General features: G+C 44.9%; 1 protein-coding gene across 1 annotated transcript in view; it reads left to right on the forward strand.

The window, feature by feature from the left end:
* Nucleotides 1-20,060, forward strand: part of LOC119448466 (uncharacterized) — a 59,162-nt gene that overhangs the window by 23,965 nt on the left and 15,137 nt on the right. The window contains exons 15-21 of the mRNA XM_049665166.1: nucleotides 553-626; nucleotides 3,202-3,459; nucleotides 9,315-9,411; nucleotides 10,540-10,592; nucleotides 12,297-12,393; nucleotides 12,906-13,031; nucleotides 17,324-17,561. Coding sequence (XP_049521123.1) covers nucleotides 553-626; nucleotides 3,202-3,459; nucleotides 9,315-9,411; nucleotides 10,540-10,592; nucleotides 12,297-12,393; nucleotides 12,906-13,031; nucleotides 17,324-17,561 — 943 coding nt within the window. The remainder of the gene's footprint in view (nucleotides 1-552; nucleotides 627-3,201; nucleotides 3,460-9,314; nucleotides 9,412-10,539; nucleotides 10,593-12,296; nucleotides 12,394-12,905; nucleotides 13,032-17,323; nucleotides 17,562-20,060) is intronic.

The raw sequence follows: 20,060 nt of genomic DNA on the forward strand, positions 1-20,060 counted from the left end.
GATGCACAAACCTGTCAAAAGCCGAGAGAAAGTCGTAGCTAGGCCTCGTGACTTGGGCCAGCATCGCCACTTCAGAATTTTACCACTCGCAGGCGCACGAAGCGACAAGTCGCTGAGCAGTGCACCGCGGTGCTTAAGTGAGGACTAATCTTGAAAGTTGCTAATGTAAACGTTTGTTCGGCTGTATGACTGGGGTCGCTGTGTTGTCTGAAGAGGTATACTGCGATGAAAGTGCTTAGCACGCTCATTGACTCGGGGTTGCTGACTCAGTCTCCTTCTTTACTGATGTTTTTTTTAAATTATTGACTGGAATAAAGAAAAAGGTGTTGACACCAACAAATAGTATACCGGCTGCTCTTTTTCACGTAGGTAACCTGAATATGTGTCACACAATCTCACATAGGCAAAAAAATAGACATGAAGTGGCACATTACAAGTGCAACAAGCACTACAGATGCAGTACACTGCATATGCACAATCTGCTGTAAGAGAGAAAGGTGCGTGGGTTGTTTCAACATCACCGGACCTGTTGTAATGGTGTCGCCGGTGCAGCGTATCGAACCCGAGACCTCATGCTCAGCAGTAGAATGTCAGAGTCACCGAGTGTGCCTGCGTACAACGACGAGGTAGGTACGCACGTCCAGGTGCATTACAGCATAAGTTACCGCATGGCGAATACAGGGAGCAAACTTTTCACGCACTCCGGTGCACACAAAGTGATCATGCGTAAATTGTGCTGAACTCTGCCATTCCTTAATAGACATACTGCTCGAAACGAACGTTTGTTAGCTGTAAATAATGTATAAGAACTTACATTGTCATGCTCGATTGTCCTTGCAATCTCTTCGTAAGAAGCAGGTGAACACGTGTTCCTGTGAGGGAAGCCACAATGCTCGTTTAGATTTACGTGAACATTACGGAACTTCTGCGGTCATATATAGCCTGCAGTATTTCACTGCTGTGCCGCTAATAGTCAATAAGCGGCTTCCAGGCGTAAAGCCTAATCAACTATATATTATCATTCCGAACCAACAAAACCACGATATCAAATCAGCGATCGATGACACCAGAGGAACATGGTGAGTGTGCCCCAACGTTTCGCAGATTGGTCGGATGGCATCGTGTGTGAGCAGTAAAGGCCGCTCAAGTCGTATGCAAGAAAAATATAGCACAAAAAATAATACTCGTCGCTTAGTAAATATTGTCTTCACATCACGTCCTATCAGCCGTTTTTCTGACGTCACCAAGAGATAAGCACATGAGTCCTGGGTACATGCAATGGAGTTCAGTTAAGTTAGCAATTTTAAAATTTATTTCTCCGAAAAAAATATATTACAGTGTAGAGTGAACTCCCGGTCCCGTCGTGGACGCGGCCCGCTGACGAGCCCCCTTAGGGGGACTTGCTCTTCTCAGGACCCAATAAAGTTCAGTTCAGTTAGTTCAGTTAGAGTGAATTAAAACCTTCCACGCTACTTCGTATCAATTTTAGTCCTCCTTGCCTAGCGACTGTATTTAGAAGCTCGAGGGCTCATTTATAAAGGGGCATATACACATAAGCATGAATCGCGCGGAAAGAAATCTTCACCAGTGGCCGCTACAGTTGTTTCTCAGCTATATGACTTTTATTCTTTCTTTTTATTAAAGCGAAACTTTGGTTGCTTCGCTGAGGCTACGCGTAAATTGGGGTTACCACTTTTCCTCTATAAGACGCACATGCATACGACATAGAAACATAAGCAGTATAGTAAACAAAATGATGTAATATTTTGCATTCGGCCCTAGTGAGCTAAACTGGTGAAAATGTTTGCGCTGTGTTATGCCAAACCGCTAGCGTAAGACAATAGTCTCTTGAACGCGGCCTACCATCTTATGCGTTATTCACGCTGCGTAGCCCACCAACCGTGCACAAAACTTGCGTATTTTAAGAATGGATCACAAGGAAACGGTAGATCTCCAACAGTATGTGAAATACGTGCGCGCTGATGAGAGAAATTTTGATGACAGGTGGTGAGGTTAGCCGCGCAAAAGGCTTGGCGTGGACTGCAGGTTTTATAACAAGATATCAAAAAACGAAATGAAAGAACAACATACGGGCACACTCGCACCATGTTTCTCGTTCTCAAATACGAATTTTCTTTAGCATACCTATTGCCGCCCCCCTTACCTGGCCTATCCCCCTTAGTGGGTGCGAGCCTTGACAGAGGTTCATCATCATCATCATCAGCAGCATGTGGGGCGAGTGGGCACCATGAAATGAGCAAATTGGAAAGTGGAGGTTTATGGCACTGTCAATAAAAAAGATGTTATCCCTTTATGTACGTTTGCCTGCACCACAGAGATGGATAACATTTTTATTATTGCCGGTGCCGTAAAGCTCCACTTTCCAATTTGTTCATTTCATGGTGCCCACTGTTGCCCCTTTCCGAGTTATTGTGTCAGTGGATATACGGTTTCCGTGTGATGCAGTCTTGGAATGCGCAAGTTTTGTGCCCGGTGGACGGGATATGCGGTGTTAGTAGCGTAAGATGGCAGTTCGCGTTCAGGAGACTATTGCACCAAGCTGGCGGTCTGGCATAACGCAGCACCAAAAACCTGAACAGTTTAGTTCACAGGATCCCCGAAATTGAAATACCGTATCTTTTTGTTCACTACTGTAAGCCTACGAAACAAGCGTAAATAAAACCGACAGTAAGAGCAATAAAGGTAACAAGAATAAGCGTCACATATGCAGCACCCACTTTGGGCAATAGCAGATCATGCCCGCTGTGCAATATCTGCATTATTATACGTGCAGGCATGAAAGTTTTCGAACATCTATGAAAGATATGAGAATCAGTGTCTTCCGAGTGCATTGATAGTTGTTTAATTCAAACATCTTGCCCCACAGAACTTAGGGGTATTTATGTGAACGTCTTCCTTTGCGGCATGTGGAGGCATTGTTCATTTGCTAAATGTTTGTCTATTAGCTCGTAACTTGGCAACTCTAAGAATTCTATTTTGTAGCCCTCGTTCTTGGGAGAAATCCGCAGATGATTGATAACGTTCGCTTTACGTGACGGAGCAGAATACTTCGTACAGTTCACGATATATACAGGTGTTGGAGCCCAGACCCCAGGCCTTGAAATTATAATTGTACGAAGAGCTTCAGCTACTTGCAAGCTGCTTTCCGAGCGGTAAAAGACCGGGAATAGAGTGACCTAGTGCTCCCCGTAAGGCCTTGATACTCGCCCTAAAGGCGAGCCGGAGAGAGCGCTCAGGCAAGGCCATTCATGGCTACCCTCTCCCATGTCGACCGCCAGCCGCGGAACAGCGCGATAGGCTCGTTCGTTTCGCCGTGGATGAGTGCGTAGTTGTTGTGTTTGTAGATGTCGTCCGTCAGTTGACGGCCTCGGTCGCCGCGATGCTTTCCTTAGTCGGCGCACTCACCTTGATCGGCGTTTTCCTGCTCGCGATTTTCAGGTGAGATCATTATTCTTACGCTACGATACTATTATTTGACAAGATCGTACTGCGCTAGTGAAAAATTTAGAAGTTTCTATTGATTAGGTAAATTGCCACTCTGTGGCTTACGAGATCTGTCAGCGGCTTCCGTAGAGGGGCTCACACTGTAGCAGTTATGGCGCTGCGAAGCTTAGCGTTGCGGTAAATACAGTGCCCGTTTATATCTCTGGAGCTTTAGAGCAGCGAAAATTACATAGTAGTTTCAATACGTGATCAGATGACCCAGTGATGCTCACACGATGGCACGGGATTTTTGGCGAATGCTGTATATAGATCACTGAGGGACTACCAGCTGACCCTTTTCCTGTCAGTACGGATTTGTGCGCTGACCTCTAGTTCTAATAAAGAAATGTGTGCCTTGCAAGTCGCATTTACGGAACAATGAAAGTTCTCAGGAACTAATGTCAGGTACGATGAGTTTTGCTCAAGATTTCACATCAAGCGGACATAGACAAAGAAGGCTTGACACAGTAAGATTCGTTTCGGCTGGCTACCGGAATTTAAACGAGAAGCGCACAGCTTACATGACAACTAAAATGTCATCATTGTGGTGGATATAAGTGACACAGGAACGCGATTAATGGAAACTTCTCGTGGTACAACGATTTTTATCACGGACGACCAGCGGTGCCTGATGAGCACGTTGAAAAGTGTCTGGCTGGTGCCCTCGCAATGCAAGATTGTCCGAGATACGGCGTAGACTACATTTTTTATTGTAATTACTGCAGACCACGTGCATTATCTCCGCTTTTTGCGAGCTAAGTGCGATTATAAGGAATCAATACAAGCAACAGCGAAGCACTCGCTGCACGGTAATCATTGTTTTAACACTGGCAACTAAATTTTAAACTATCGTTAAGTGTAGGAAAATCTTTTAGGAGCGCGCGCTTAACGTGTATGAGCCAAAGAGTTCCGGAATGTTTCTTCGCTCTGTTTAGTCCTGTTTGCGCCTTAACGATAGAGCTCACGCTTCAGTTGTCTAGACCAGTATGTTCGCATCGCATTTTTCTTTATGAGTAGACTTCATTGCAACATAAGTTGTGGGAAAGCCAGCTTACAAAAACCAAGCTTACACCGATCCCCATAAAGTCGGCTTCACATTTAAACACAGATGCATTGCTGGAAAGACATTTAGTCTGGCGCACAGCATTCCTTGCTAACATGCCCCATGCATTTCTTGCTTCTAGTTGAATAATACAACCTCCCCCTTCAGAAAAAAAATGAATAGAAACAAAGCAGTGGCAGCCGTATCTAATACCGCTGTCACACGGCCACCCGCGAACTCCATTGAGCATGAAACTCCCTAATGGATGCATATTCCAGTCAATCGCGATGCTAGGCATATCGTAGATGCAATCCGGAATGATGCTGTTAGAAAAAAATAATACAGAAACTGGGACTGAATTCACAAAGCTTTTAGTTCGTAAGTGCTCGTTACCATTGGCTGGCCGCATGCGCTAACGATATGCCTAGCATCGCGACTGATTGGAATATGCAGTTTTAGCACAAGAACGTTTTGTGAATACGGGCCCTGGTGATAAATACAACACGGCTTGTCAAGCCGGACGGAGAAAAGCAAAGCAGACTAAACATTATCAAGTTATTCGAGCGAACCAAGAACAATGTCCGGTTAGTTGGCATAATCAGACAGTCAACGAGCTGTCATATTACAGCAAAGCTGTTATCCTCTAGTTGGTCGGCATTTTTTGTTTCCGCGTCCGTCAGCAAAAATGTGGGCCGATTCCGTCGGCAGTGCAGGGCCAGGAACAGCAGCGCGTACCCCCGTAAGTCAGAGGCTTCAAGAAGTCAGCAAAGTGAAGCGAACAGTGCATACATTCTTTGGAATCAAGCATACTACAGAACATCGTACGTTTTAATAAAGAGCGGCGTCGTGCTGTCAAAGTTACCAGTACTTCAATTACTACCATTACTGTAAATTACTATTACTACCATTGCTCTAAAGCAATAAAACATTCCATGCCCCCCTCAGCAGTTGTAGTGGTGGTTTACAACAGCTTCGCTGGAAACTCCACTATCGTAAGGCCGGAATAGCGAGTCATTTTTTCTTTTGTGTGCGTGAACAGTAATTTTTGTGTGAAAAAAATAACTAAATGCTAAATAAACTTACACTGAAACTTAAAGTGTTGCCATGAAGATACGGTGACGTGCTTGCATTCAGTCGTCTGCTTGGCGCGCCACGAAATAATTTATTAATAAATCTAGATTACCATAGGCGTCCTGGAAATCAAACAGCGTGAAACGGACGAAGGACAGCTGCTCAGACAACACGGGCGCTGACTCACAACCGATTGCTTTATAACACCATCAAGATTGGCATCAGCAACACACGCCACTCATGAATTCTACGTTGTTGTCGTGCGAGGTGATAGGCGTTTGGTTCCCACATGAAGCAGAATATTTATACATATGGCATGCCTCGGCCAGTTCACAGGTTATTGGGTTCTCATTTCGAAACAGAGCCTTGGTTTCCTGATGTTTTCACCATAAGCACTCGTTCTTGCCGCTTTCGCTTGCACTGTCGTCAGTGATATGCATTTATTCCTGTCATTCTTTACCATGTACGATTTCGAGAAAAAATAACGCAGCCTTTAGGCAAGCACCGTTAGCCTGTCGTCTTATTGCGACCATTACCCCTGTCTACGTGTGAACACGTGAACAGGTGCTTCGTGACCACTTGTACGACGAGAATTTTGAGCGCGAATAAACTTTAGCAGCGATCTTTAGCAGCTTGTATGCAGCTGCTTGCTGCATACAAGCAGCTGTTTCTGTCACTCCCTGTCACAAAAAGCCAATGACTGCGGCACGACATTAACATGACCTGTTTTTTTTTTATTATCTAAATTTAAATGTGAGGCTGGCACCTATGTGTGGCGTCGGCTACTCCTGTTCACAGGGCAATTAAAAAATATGAAAGCACAAGAAAGTTGACTCGCCATCCCGGTCCTGCGAAAATGAATGTCCAGCGAAGCGGTTAGATACCACCACAACAATTGCTGAGGGGGGTATGCAAATGGTTTATTGCTTTAGACTAATGCCAGTAATGGGAGTAATGCCAATTTTGACAACATGCCGCCCATAGCGGTGCTGCAAGAACAATGAAATCAGTTGCTAGGCTGCGCAAGCTGCCGTCGGCACGGCAGCTTGCGCGACCGTAATTTTTGCCGGAAAAGGTATGCGGGGAGCGCTACGTGCTTGCCATTGTTATCAGGAGCGCCTTATCAGAAATTATGTGGCTCGTATGATGGTTTTGTGCTTGTTGTTTATAGAAATTTATGATGTTGTGTATGTTGTATGCGTGATTCCGAACAATGTATGCACTGTTCGCTTCACTTTGCTGACTGCTTTAAGCCTGTGCCTTACGGAGGTACGAGCCACTGCTACTGGCCCTGCACTGACTCCGGCATCGCCCCACATTTATGACGAACGCGGACACGAAAAATGCCGGCCAACTAGAGGCCAACAGCTTCGCTGTATAGACCCCGAAAGATGCACCACAAACAGTGTACGAGCATGAACGCATTAAAAGTTCTGCACACGGCTAAAGGAAGGCGAGCACAAAATATTTTTGCCTCCATTCCACCCTCTGAGAGCGGATGTACAGCGAAGCTGTTGCCGACGTTACACAAGCGCCACCACCACAAGGCGTTGCACCGTCGAGATCAATGTAGCGTCCACGACCTCGTTCGCGCCCTTTCCGTTGGTGCTTCGACGGCGTGGTGCACGTTCGCTGCGTCCATACGCTTGCGCTTAACCCGCGTTCGCGAAGTGAACGTCACTGTAATTTTTTAAGTCTTGCCCTAGGCCTGTATTCTGTAACGCTTTGGTTTTCAAAGAATTCTGTTTGGCGGTGGCGTCACATTGGGGCGGTCCGTTTACGTAATGAAAACGAGTGGAAGGACAAAGGCCAATCGGCACGCAAGTTTTTTTTTTTTGTGTGTGTGTGTGGAAGTGAACGTCACAAACCGAGTGAAAATATAGCAATTTACGAGCGCTTCTGGGTAAATAAAAATAATTTGTTGATGGTATTGATTGGGTTTATATTTTTCATTGTGGAACGCGTGTGAGTTGTACTGGCGGTGAGTGACTTAGTAAATTTAGTTTACTTCGGTTGACCCATATATTCCGCTAGGTGGGACGTCGTACGCTAACTTTGCGTTGCGGCCCCAATACTACAGTGTACTAGTACCAATACACACTCAAGTTCCTCGTACAGGCGGAGCGTTGTCTCTTTTGAGAGTCTGAATTGTCGCCTGAATTCCACATCTGTCATCTCAAAGGCGTCTTGTCGATGTCGTCGCTCTCTCTCACGGAGGCTCACTAAAAGCACGATAACAGGCGCCAAAGGCACCGTACACGCCGTCATTTTGCTCCGAGTGCCGCGATCTCGCCCGTGCACACGGCACGCACATGCTGTGCACACGGCACACCGCGCTTCGGATCAGACTGAAGCAGCGCGCGCGGCTTCGCTTCGTAGCAGACGACAAATTCGGTTTCCGCGTGATTGACATGTGCGTGGCGTCATGAAAAAAATGCGTTCGCGCCCTGAGGCGATGGCGTCACCCAGGCGGCGACCAATCGCTGCACGCAAACCGAATTCTTCGAAAACCGAAGCGTTACAGAATACGGCCCCTGATGTCGATTACGGTCGCAGCACACTCTGCGCGACCGATGCAACGGACAGAGCGTCCACTCATCAATGACAAATACATCGTGTGCACACGTTCGTCACGCGCGCTCGCAGGTGTGCCGGAGCGTCGAAAATATCCTCATTCTAGTAGATCCTCCGCCTGGCGCAAGTGCGTTATTGAACTAATTGAATTTCTCAAAGTGCTTCACAAAATTTCTAAAGCACGACTTACGTACAACCTGCAGACATGATAGCATCGGATTGTAATTTGAACATACAAAAAAACATAATTCTGTTACTATGTAATAAATAATACTAGCTCTGGAGACGAAATTGTTTCTTTGTCAACGCGACGGTGTACACGCACGGACGCGAAAAATTTGCGGGGTCGCCATATACAGCTTTGCTGTAAAAGTGTGAGGACACTCACAACAATCCACAGCAATGTAAGCGAGATGACCAACAGAACTATACGTAACGACATAACATATCACATAACTGCGTCACTACGTACCAAGCAAGAGAGAGCTTCGCAGGAAGATGGAGAGTTGAAGTGGTCAACCGTAGTCCAACAAGACATGTGTCTGGAGCCAAGAATTTCGATAATGTGTCTTGTCGTCATCGGGGCTCTGACGAAGACGGGTCTCCTTGTCGAAACGTTGGCGCCAATCTGAGACAACCCTTGTTCGACCACTGCCCATTACGTCACTGCACGTAACACGCCCAAACGTGTATACACGCCTATCATATGCCACACATAACAGTGGTAGAAGAAGCACTGCCGTTGAAGTCAATGCTTCGAATAGGGTATCTGTCTTCATGATGAAGACAAGCTCTCTGACGAAGTCAAGTACCCTTGTGGAAACGTTGGCTTCAGCGACACTGCTTATTCTACCAGTGTTAATAACTTCAAGTGTCCACCTTCATGTGAACTACTCTCCTGTTTGGAACTGTTAAACTTAGACATCAGTAAAATTTCGACTCAGACGCAAACATTTCGCACAAAGCTTCAGATATCAGAATTTTAAAAAATCATTCTTAAAGTGATCACGTTAAAACTGACGCATTCATAAAAAAGAGGAATAAAAAAATTTAAAAAAACACTTGCATACTCCTTGTTACGCTAAGCACGTCGTTTGTTATCTTTCTTTTTGCTTATTTCCAGGTGGCGACAAAGGCACTTCGCTTATTTCAAAACTCTGGGAATACCCGGCCCCGAACCGAGTCTGCTATGGGGAAACATTCGCGAGTATCACGAAACGGTGAGGAGCCGTTAAGCAACAGGCCGACAACGCTCGCCGCATTTGCTGTGCCAAAACCAGCCACTATCGCTGCGGCTATGCGTCTGAGCGGCTTCAGCACGATGTTAATATTTTCTGGTGATGTCTGTTTGCTTGTTTTTAATAACTGTTGATGAACGGGAAGGTAGGCTGCATCAAAGCCGGTATGAAGGAATTGTGGCTACCTCTTTTTTCGTGTAGCACGCAAACACATGTCACAGACATTCTACAGAAAGAAAAAAAGAAAGCACACTGGAGTATCAATAATAGAAAAACGATGTCAACCTTCAAACTCGAGTGGCTCGCTCTTTTCATTCAGAACAATTAGTACGTTTCGGTGCACATAATACACTTTGCTCGCCTACTGAATTTCTTCACACCGACTGTAGCTGACGTGACGCTGTTTAAAGAAATAGAGCATAAGTTGCTTCCGAAAACCCCGAACGAAACCAATCTTAGACGCAGCCTGTGATTCTGCTATTAGCTTAGACAAAAGCCGGCCGCAGCAAGAATAACAAAGAAAAGGGAAAGGGAAAGGTGCCCTCTCGGTACTCACATAGCAAGTTTACTGTAAGCAGTTTCTTGTGGACCAAGGCTGCGAAAATTGCCAAGTCACAAGAGAGTGAAGAAAGCAGAGAGGTGGAATAAAACAGAAATACCTAAAAAATGTATGAATGACAATCGCACTAATGAAGTTTGGAGTGCTTTGTGCTAAAAGCGCGTTTGTTTTACCGTCCTTTACAATGTCACATTTTGCCACCGATGTGTAACCCAGATCCTCTAGGCGAATGCAGCATGGTGGGCTCTGTAAAATGAAATAACTACCGAACTAACTATAACAGTGAGCGCTGTGTGTGGGGGCCTTATCTAGTACAGATGTCTTCGTGTGAGGGTGTGGGCGTGGTTGCTAGTGTGCCTATTGGCGCTCTTTTAATTATCTAAGATAACCATAACACACGCGCACAAAAACCCGCATCCTACAAACATAAGTTGTTCATCACCGCTGTTGGCGGATGATCAAAATGAGTGCGGACTAGAGACGTATAGCCGAGGGCTGCTCACACTCAAGACAAAGGACGTTATCTCAATTGCGTCTTATGTTTCTGGCAGCATCATTTCAAGGTTCTTGACAAGTGGCTGGCAAAGTACGGCGACACTTTTGGGTAAGATCAACATGCGCTAATTAGCAGCTTCATAAGAGTTTTTGTTTGTTTTCTGTGTGTGCGTGCGCCAGTGTTTGCATGCGTATGTATGTGTGCGACGACTAGAAAAAAAAAACGTATAAGACATGCTATGGTATGAGTGCAGTTTTGGATTTGCAGTTTAAACCAAAAAATAAAAAAGTGCATTGAATTTTGGGGGAAATTTTCATTTCAATCGACGATGGTCAGTGAAAGGAAATTTATTAGCGAGGTAACAGGCGAACCTACATTCGTTTCAATACAAAAGCCTGACGAGGTCAAGGTCGCGCGCCAGCCCTGCCGCCCAAGAAATCTTTGAGCAATGTTTACGTTTTTCGTATTTACGCCCGTTTTGCCTACCGCTATGACAAAAACCTCAAGAGGAGAGTGAGGTGAGCGTACGTATTGGGGTCGGCGGAGGATTGGCCAGGCCCCTTGCAGCTTGGCGCGGGGGCCACTGCGATGGATTACGTAACTGGGCAAGTTCAGTGATGGTAACCCATGATCGTATCTAACAAATTACTTTTTCTTTCTTGGGTTTTACGTGCCAAAACCTGCATGGTTTCACTTGCACTAAAGAACACCAGTCACTGTTTGTTCCATGTGCTGCAAATGTGGTGTACCGCATCCCTTTGACATGCGGGAAAGAGTATGTCGGCCAGGCCAGCCATAGTTTAAATGAGAGACTTCGTGAGCACCATTACAATGTAACTAGAGCCGCCAGTGGCCATCTAGGTGTTCGCAGCATGCAGTGTTGCGAACACCTAGATGTTTAGAAAATGCGACCACAGTGAACTATAAAAAGACCCTTGCGTGTACGTTGTGGTAGCTGCTTACAGCGAAGCTGTGTACCTCTACCAGCCAAGAAAATTTTCGTGTCGTTGGCGTAAGCAAAAAACGCCAGGCTAAAAATTGAATACAAACAGCATACCTCCTTTGAAATCAGGCATACAGCTCAGCACTCGTTTTCAAAAGAAAAACCACAAAACAAGCATCAAAACCACATGATGGATGATAAGGCGCGTCTGAACAATGGGAACACCCTCCGACGCGTTTCAGTAAAGATTAGGTTTGCAGCTGCTTCGAAAGGGGTTGATGTCATTCAAAACCCTCGTGTGATGTGCAAACCGTATAATGTATGATAATGACGTCTGTGAATGATGCGAAGCACGTTCCTTCTCCCGCGTGTGTTTTCCGGTAAAGATTACGGCTGCGTAAGCTGCTCCGTGTGGAGAAGTACCCAACAGCATAGAAAACACGTAGTGACGTCACCATGGTCTAGCGAATCATTCAATTCATTTCAGGCTACCATGGGTAGACCACGGAAAGTAAAGACGCCAGAAGAACAGCATAAATATAATGTCGTTGTGAAGTAATAAAGGGTGTGGTTAAGTACATTTCACTTGCCTCTGGTTTCACTCTTTGTAGAGCCACGTGTGTGAATTCAAGTGACGTCACAATGAGTAATCGTTGTGAGTGTTGTTTACAGCTTCGCTGTCAAACCACCTTCACAGCGTGGATTGGAGCCACAGTTTTTTTGTTTGTTTTTTAAAGACAGGTGCTTCGTTTTCGAGTGATCGGTTTCCATTAGTCCTAAAATGAGCTTATCAACTAGATCTGAATGCGAGTACTCGTTATCGTTTTCCGTCGTTTCAGAATAGGCGACACATATTTTACCATTTGCAGATTTTACGATGGAGATGTGCCGTTTATTGTGACGAAAGACTTGGACCTCTTGGAATACATTTTGGTTCGCAACTTCCAAAACTTCACAGATCGAGGGGTAAGTCTATTTAGAAGCAGCGTTAGAGCCAGCCATAAAAAAACAAATCAGCAAATCTCGGCCACGGCGGCGGCATTCCGATGGGGCTGATTGCAAATACGCTCGTGTACAGTGCTTTTGGTGCACCAGATAGCCCAGGTAGCCGAGCTTTATCCGGAGTCGCCTCACTATGGCGTCCTTTACACGCCACTGTGCAGTTTTGGGATGTTAAATCTAATTAAATATGTAAGGAAATAGAAGTGCCTCAAGCAAGATGTAGTCCAATTTCTGCGCACACGTAGCGCTCAGAACTACGTTGTAGTGACTTTTAAGATGTCTACCTCTATTAGGAAACGATTTGTGATTTATATAACGAAGTAACAATTCAAGAGCATTCGACACGTAGGCTCATACTATAGAGATCGACCTACTTATTTTGATAAGTCCTGCCGGGTTTCACTTGCAACTAAACCGTAAATTGCGCGCTAGCTGTTAACTTCATTGTCAGTTTCTTTTTTCTTCCTTTTTGTAAGAGAGGATTGGTGATGGAGCAACGTCATCCCCTTTTGGGCAACGCTGTTGTCTACGCTGAAGGCACCAAGTGGAGAAACATACGGCGATCTCTAGCGCCCGGTTTCACCCCCGCAATGTTAAAGCAGGTAAGATGTAATTTAGATTATTCGAAATTTATAACAGTATCAACGCATGGCCGGAGCTGCTTTTTTTTTTCTTTCCTCCGACATAGCCTAAGAGGAGGCCGAGAAGAAAGACAAAGGCCTGACGGGGTTTTGGCCCCCAATACGTAAATACTCAACAGTTCAACAATTCGGACAGACAGGTTATACACAACGTTTGAACATATGCAAACACCTAACTTAAAACAATTAACAAGTGTTCAGTTCTAACCCATAATTATTAAAAACAACTTTGTGAGCAAGATTAAGAACATGCGAATTACATCTTACACATATTAGAAAACGAAAATTGTAATCAACACAGCGAGAGCAATCAAATTCATGTATATTCGCACATCCATAATTTTTGCAATAACCTCAGTAGTACACAAGTCAAATCACTGTACACACATATAAGCACGCTATTATGCAAAGAACACTGGGCATGATCCCTAATACGGGAAAATGTTCGAGGGCATTAGACAAGGGAAAATGTCAGCATATTTGTTACGATGCACCTCCTACATTCACCTTTGAATGAAATTAACGATATTGAAAATCAATCTTTGAATTCATTATGTATAATATCTTCGTTGTGTAATAAGAGCGAGTTTGGCGGCCGTAATTCGTTCCGACAGCAGGCATTTTACGCTTAGGATTCCGAAATGCATATGTGGCTGGTGCGTTTGTTGTTTGAGAATGTACCTAATTTTTATTTATGTATGCTGTAGTAGTTCAAAATAATATATCTGGTCAGCTGTTAGCATGTTGCATTTTTGAATAATGGTTGTATTTTTATATATCTTCTATCTCCAGGGTAGCATTCAAATAAGGCTGAGAGTTTTTTCTGCAATTCATGATAGCTTGTCAGCGCTGTCGCATCCTAGACTAACTTAGTTTAGAGTATACACGTGCGTAATATAGGGTCTCTTTTAACTATGTCGAAATGGGCTCTTTTATCTTATACGGGGTGTCCCAGCTATCACGCAGCACGATTCAAAATATGAGGAACGGCGTTACGCGAAGCCTACCTAGTGCGTATTGTTTTCAGTACAGTGGAGTAGCCGCCAGTAATTTATTCGTTACTGAGATTTAATTATTTAATTGTAATTAATTATCTAACTCGAGAAGTACTGTCCTAATTATCAAAGTGTCAATGAGAAAATTGTAGAGCAACATGAAAAACTCCCGATACAACTTTCTGTTGCTCAATGCGTGCTACATAAATGTGTTTTTCCGAGTGTAAAAGAAGCCCGCGAATACACGCAGAATTGCCACGCGACTGGCCACTCGAGGCACTTTGCGTGTATTGCGGGCTTCTTTCATGCTCGGAAAAACACTTTTGTGTAGCACGTATTGAGCAACGGAAAGCTGTATCGGGAGTTTTTCATGTTGCTCTACAATTTTCTCATTGACACTTTGATAATTAGAACTGTACTTCTCGAGTTAGATAATTAATTACAATTAATAAATTAAATCTCAGTAACGAAAAAAATACTGGCGGCTACTCCACTGTACTGGAAACAATACGCACTAGGTTTGCTTCGCGTAACGCCGTTCCTTTTTTTTTTTTTTAATCGTGCTGCGTGATAGCTGGGACGCCCTGATAGCTGGGACACCTTGGGTTCCCAAAGGCTCTAGATAGTTCACCTTTTAGTTTATTAACTTTAGTAGACCATGAAAAGTCCTTCGAGAACTATGCGCCTAAAACTTTGGGTTCTGTTACCTGCTCAAGGCGACTACAATCGCAGTTTATATTCATTTTAATTGTGTCACGTTTATTTAGAAGTTTAAACAATATATACTTGGGTTTGTTTGCGTTTAGACTCAATCGATTTGTTTTCAACCACTGTGATAGTTGTATCAAGTAAGCATTAGCATGGTTCTTTAAAGTTTCGGTGTTTGCGACTCTAAAGAAAAAAAAATGGCATCATCTGCACATATGATGAAGTAAGATGAATTAGGTGTGATCGTTATATTATTTATATCATCATCATAATGTAATCATCACCACTACCACCATTATAATCGTCAGCCTATTTTTATATCCACTACAGGACGAAGGCCTCTCCCAGCGGTCTCTAATTACCCGTCTTGCGCTAGCTGCTTGCAACTTGCACCTGTAAATTGTCTTTTTCACCCCCCCCCCCCCCCCCCTGATTTTTAGCAGTCCTCGCCGGCGCTTTGTTTCGCTTGGCAGTTATATTATTTATATTTATACCAAGAAAAATAATGGTCGTAATCTATATCACGAGAGAACCCCTTGTTGCAATTTCATTCTTATGGGTGCGACCGTATTAGCGGACACATACTGTGCCCAGTTTGAGATATACGAATTAATTAAGCGCAGAGCTACTGTTCGAACTCCACTCCATTTTCTGAGCAGTACGTCGTGCTGAACAGAACCGAAAACTTCTCTCAAATGTCAAATTAAGGTAGAGGTGAGTAGAATGGTGAATTGCTGGGCTAGTTGGTGCGTCATTTGTGCGAAGGGAAGTGCTGAAGTTGCACGCAAGGAAAGAAGAGTGCACGAATAGGAAGGAGCGTCCTTCCTGTTCATGTATTCTTCTTTGCTTCCAGACAACTTTAACGTTCCCCTTCGCAGAAAAGGTAATTAGCTTGCTTTCCACGATTTGTGCAATACTGTCTTTGATATTCACAATCGTTGTTAGTTCTGCAGACTTCTGTTTCTGTGGAAACCGTATTGCGCGGAGGTTATTATTTGATGTTCTTCAAATAAATCGATTAATCTATCGTAAGCGAGGGGCTCAAAAAAGTTGTCGCAGTTTCACCTGAAAGGTGAAGCATCAATTGCGATAGCAAACTTGAAGAGAGCTATACGGAGTAATGATAGCAGCTTTATCAGCTGTATAAACTTGGACATGCAGCAGCACCGGCAACACGCAGAACTGTTGTCGACGCCGTCGGCGTTTTGCCCGCGTTCGCTCAAAATGCGTGCGGCGTTGGTGACTGTTGCCGGAGCCTCTGATATAAATAGGCACTTGGTGCCGCAGCTAAACGTCGCCTCCCTTCCCTCCCCCCCTCCCCCACGGCCTTTGGTGCGTCGGAAGAAGGCACGTTTGCTCTACATATATGGTGATTGTAGAGGAGGAAAGAGACGCCTACTTCTACAGCCCTTAAGGGAGCACAGAGCCGAACGCGCGTTTGTTCTCCGCCGTGCGTTCACTCCCCGTGAAAGCGCGCGTCCCTCGCGCCCTTTCACTCGCACATACAGCGTTCGGCGCGCGGCGACGATTTCATCTCCATTGACGTCATACGGAACCTCACGGCGACGGCGACGGCGACGGCGACGGCAGAAATCTGCTTTTGAGTGTCCATATAATTGCTATCGCAATAATACTTAAGAAAATGCAAATATGACTCAGGTAGACCTATAGTTGTTAATCTTAGACTGATCACCACCCTTGAACACAATAGTAACTTTCGCAACTTTTAATTCATTGGGAAAATCATCTGACACACCTTATTAATCATGAGAAATAATACTGGGCTAATAATTTCAGACACACATTTAATGTGTGTCGCATTAAAGCGTCGCAGTGGTTTCAAGGAACATTTACACTTTCCGTGTCGAAATTACATCTGCGAGATATACGGCAGTAAAATCCGGCTCAAGAAACAATTTTTCGACTACAGCTCCACAGGGCCGTGTTATAATATATTTTACCGCCATATATGAGCGAGATATACGGCGGTAAAATCCAGTTCAAGAAACAATTTTTCGACTACAGCTCCAAGGGCCGTGTTTCACCCCACTAAACAAAGAAGAATTGCGTGGATGGTGGCATCTCGACATCCTGGGCCGTTAGTTCAGGACATTTCTAACCGTACGCTGCGCAGCAAGCAACAGCTGATAAATCCCAGGCCTGTACTTTCTGCAAAATGACGTCATAACAGATTATCTTCTCTTTCAAGAAGGCCGGCGTTCTCATTGCAGACCATGCAAACAAAGAGGTGTAATGATGTGCAAATCGCCGAGGCCGTACCCATTTGAATGCGTGGGTTGCAAGAGACGTCACTAATTGCTGGCTACACCTTTGATCAGTGATTCACGAACAATGTTACCAACAAACTGTTTCTCATAAGCCTGGTGAATTACTAAGAAACACGTGATTGTCCTTCTATCAGTGGGAGGAGTGGCACGTTGCCATAAACCGTGTTCACCTAGCAACAGCGGTACAAGGCCGTTAGTTATTGCTCACGTCAAGCGCATTCTGTTTTTTCTATTGTAGAAAAAAATGCTTCCGTTTTCGCAGATGATTACAAGTCTGAAGAACGGCGCGGATATATTCCTGGAAATTGTCGGAGAGCACGCCGACAGTGGTCGTGAAGTGAATGTGTACCCCCTCTACCAAAGGTTAACCATGGACTACGTGGGTCGCGCAGCATTCGGCGTAGACTGCAGCTTCCAGAGAGGACCCGAACACGCCCTCGCGGCTACCGCCAAAGTGGTGCTGCGAGGTATACAGAAGGGACCCGTCCACTTAATCTGCCGTAAGTGAGAGGTGCACATCTGGCTAATTTTGTTATTATTATTATTATTATTATTATTATTATTATTATTATTATTATTATTATTATTATTATTATTATTATTATTATTATTATTATTATTATTATTATTATTATTATTTTGATTTGTAAACATATACACAGGAAATAGAAAGTGAGGAGCAAGGCTGGCAACTGCCACCAGAAGGGGCACAACGCCTGCCTACTCTTCAGAAATTATGTTAGCACATGCAAGTCAAAATAACACTGCGACATTACAAAGGAACTCTCAAGGCTATAATGCGAACAACCATGTCGCATATCCAAGTGGCATTAGGAAAAAAGTGGTACAACTACATATGGTTGCGGGAATTTTCAAGGCATTGTTCGGTTCGTGGTATTAGTGAAGACCGCGCCACGCACTCCGCCCTACAATCCCCCGTAGAGATTATATTTTGGCTATCGAGTCGTGAGGGCCTATTTTCAATTGACCTTCCCTTCCATATTTTTATAACAACGCTTAAAAATTGACACGTGCCACTACCATCAAGTTTGTGTTTCTTCCTGTGGGCACTAAAGCGAAATTGTATGGCGTATGCTGCCGATATCATAGTCATCCTCATCATGGTCGACCTCGTTGTCGTCATCGTCATGTTTCATCAGCATAAGTGGTCAGAACAGAAAACATCGTCCCGTCCCACTGAGATTTCGATACCGGGGCCATGACGTCTGAGCCGTCATGCCTCTTTTTTGTATGGCGCAGTCATCATCATGTCACCGTCGACCGCCATCTTACCACCATCGTCCTTGTCGTAGTCTTCATTCTCATCGCCATGTCGTGTCCTTGTCGTCGTTGTTGGGTCAACGGCCCCGGTATTGCGTGGCACTTACGACTTTTTCATTGATTGGCATAATACTTTTTTTCACGTTTTAATGCCTTTTTGATGTCAGTTGACGACGCGTTGGCACTGAATAACAATCCTTTAAGATTTCTTCATTCTCGTCCTTACGCGATTGGACCTGGAATCTCCAATAGTAGAATACAGGGACGCCCTAACTCAGGCACAGGCGCTTAGGGTCTGTCTAGGGTTGCCACGATGTACATCAACATCAGAAACCATTGCAATTGCGCATGACTACCCAGGCAATATTCACATTATTATGGAAGCGCCCAGAGCACAAGTCAGGCACCTTGCTCGCGCCCCTTCCCACTATCTAGCCTCACTGCCAGAAGACCGACCACGTGCCTCTTTTTGTCAGACAATACTGCCTTATCGTATATACCTTCCATCAGGTTACACAGCTGCAACGAGAGTTTTGTTTCCTCCTTGGTGCTTGGCTCAGCCACAAATTCAACTGACAATACCAGGAATTCGAACGAAGGCAGAACTCTCATCACCAGCTCTCAAGCAACTTTCGCTGATCTTGATGTACGAAAAATACAGTGATCATACCCATCTGTACACTGATGGTTCAACCATTGTAGATGGTTCTGCAGGATCGGTGATATTTCCTGTGAAAGTTACCACCTTGAAGTTCAAGACACCGCACCAGACGACATCGACATTCGCAAGCTTGCTGCTCTTCGTAGCGCACTTCGCATAATTCGAGAGGAACCATCTCCGAAATGGAGTGTTTTCACTGACTCCAAGGCAGCTCTCCGTTGCTTGCTTTCATTCTTACGCCGTGGACCCTACGAACAACAAGTCCTAGAAATCCGAGAGCTCCTTCATCGCTTCGTCGAGTAAGGACACGCAAGCAATGCCCAGTGGCTCCCTATAGCCACTGTGGTGTAATGGGCAACGAACATGCCGATGAAGCTGCTCGATCTACTCATGAAGACGGCGTGCAGAAACCCATCCCGCTGTCAAGAGCAGATGCAGCAACGAAACTTCAAGTGCTTGAAAACGATAACGCACATTGTGGAACACACCTAGTTTCCAACACACACGTCTGCATCGACTGGACCTCTGTCTTCGACTTCGGCCTCCACCTTCAGGACTATCCACGAGCCGAGACAACGCTACTTTACCGACTGTGGCTTGGCGTCGCTTTTACCAAGTGCTTTGCTTTCCCATAAAAAGGGAACATAGTGCTGCGTGTGGCCACTGCAGCAGAGAGGAAACTATCGAACACGTTCTTTGCCGTTGTCCCCGATACAGCGCACACACGCAGTGTGCGCTGTATCGGTACCCACGACCGCGCTAGCGCGTCTTGACGACCGGCCGTTTTCGGAGCAGGCAGTCCTGTAACGCCGGTCTATACAGTCGTCCCACAACAAGTCAGTCAAGGCAGTCTTGAAGTTTTTGCGTTCGAGTGGACTATCTGACAAACTTTAGTTCTGACGGACGTTTCCAGTCTCCTCTATATTTTTTATTCTCTTTATTTTTTTTTCATTGCTTTGCCTTTTCTCTCTGCTATTCTTTCCGTCTTTCATTTCCCCTTACCCTGCCCCAGTGCAGGGTAGCAAACCAGAATCTTTTCGGGTTAATCTCCCTGCCT

Source organism: Dermacentor silvarum, chromosome 4 (assembly GCF_013339745.2).
Source record: "Dermacentor silvarum isolate Dsil-2018 chromosome 4, BIME_Dsil_1.4, whole genome shotgun sequence".
In the NCBI taxonomy this organism is placed as follows: domain Eukaryota; kingdom Metazoa; phylum Arthropoda; class Arachnida; order Ixodida; family Ixodidae; genus Dermacentor; species Dermacentor silvarum.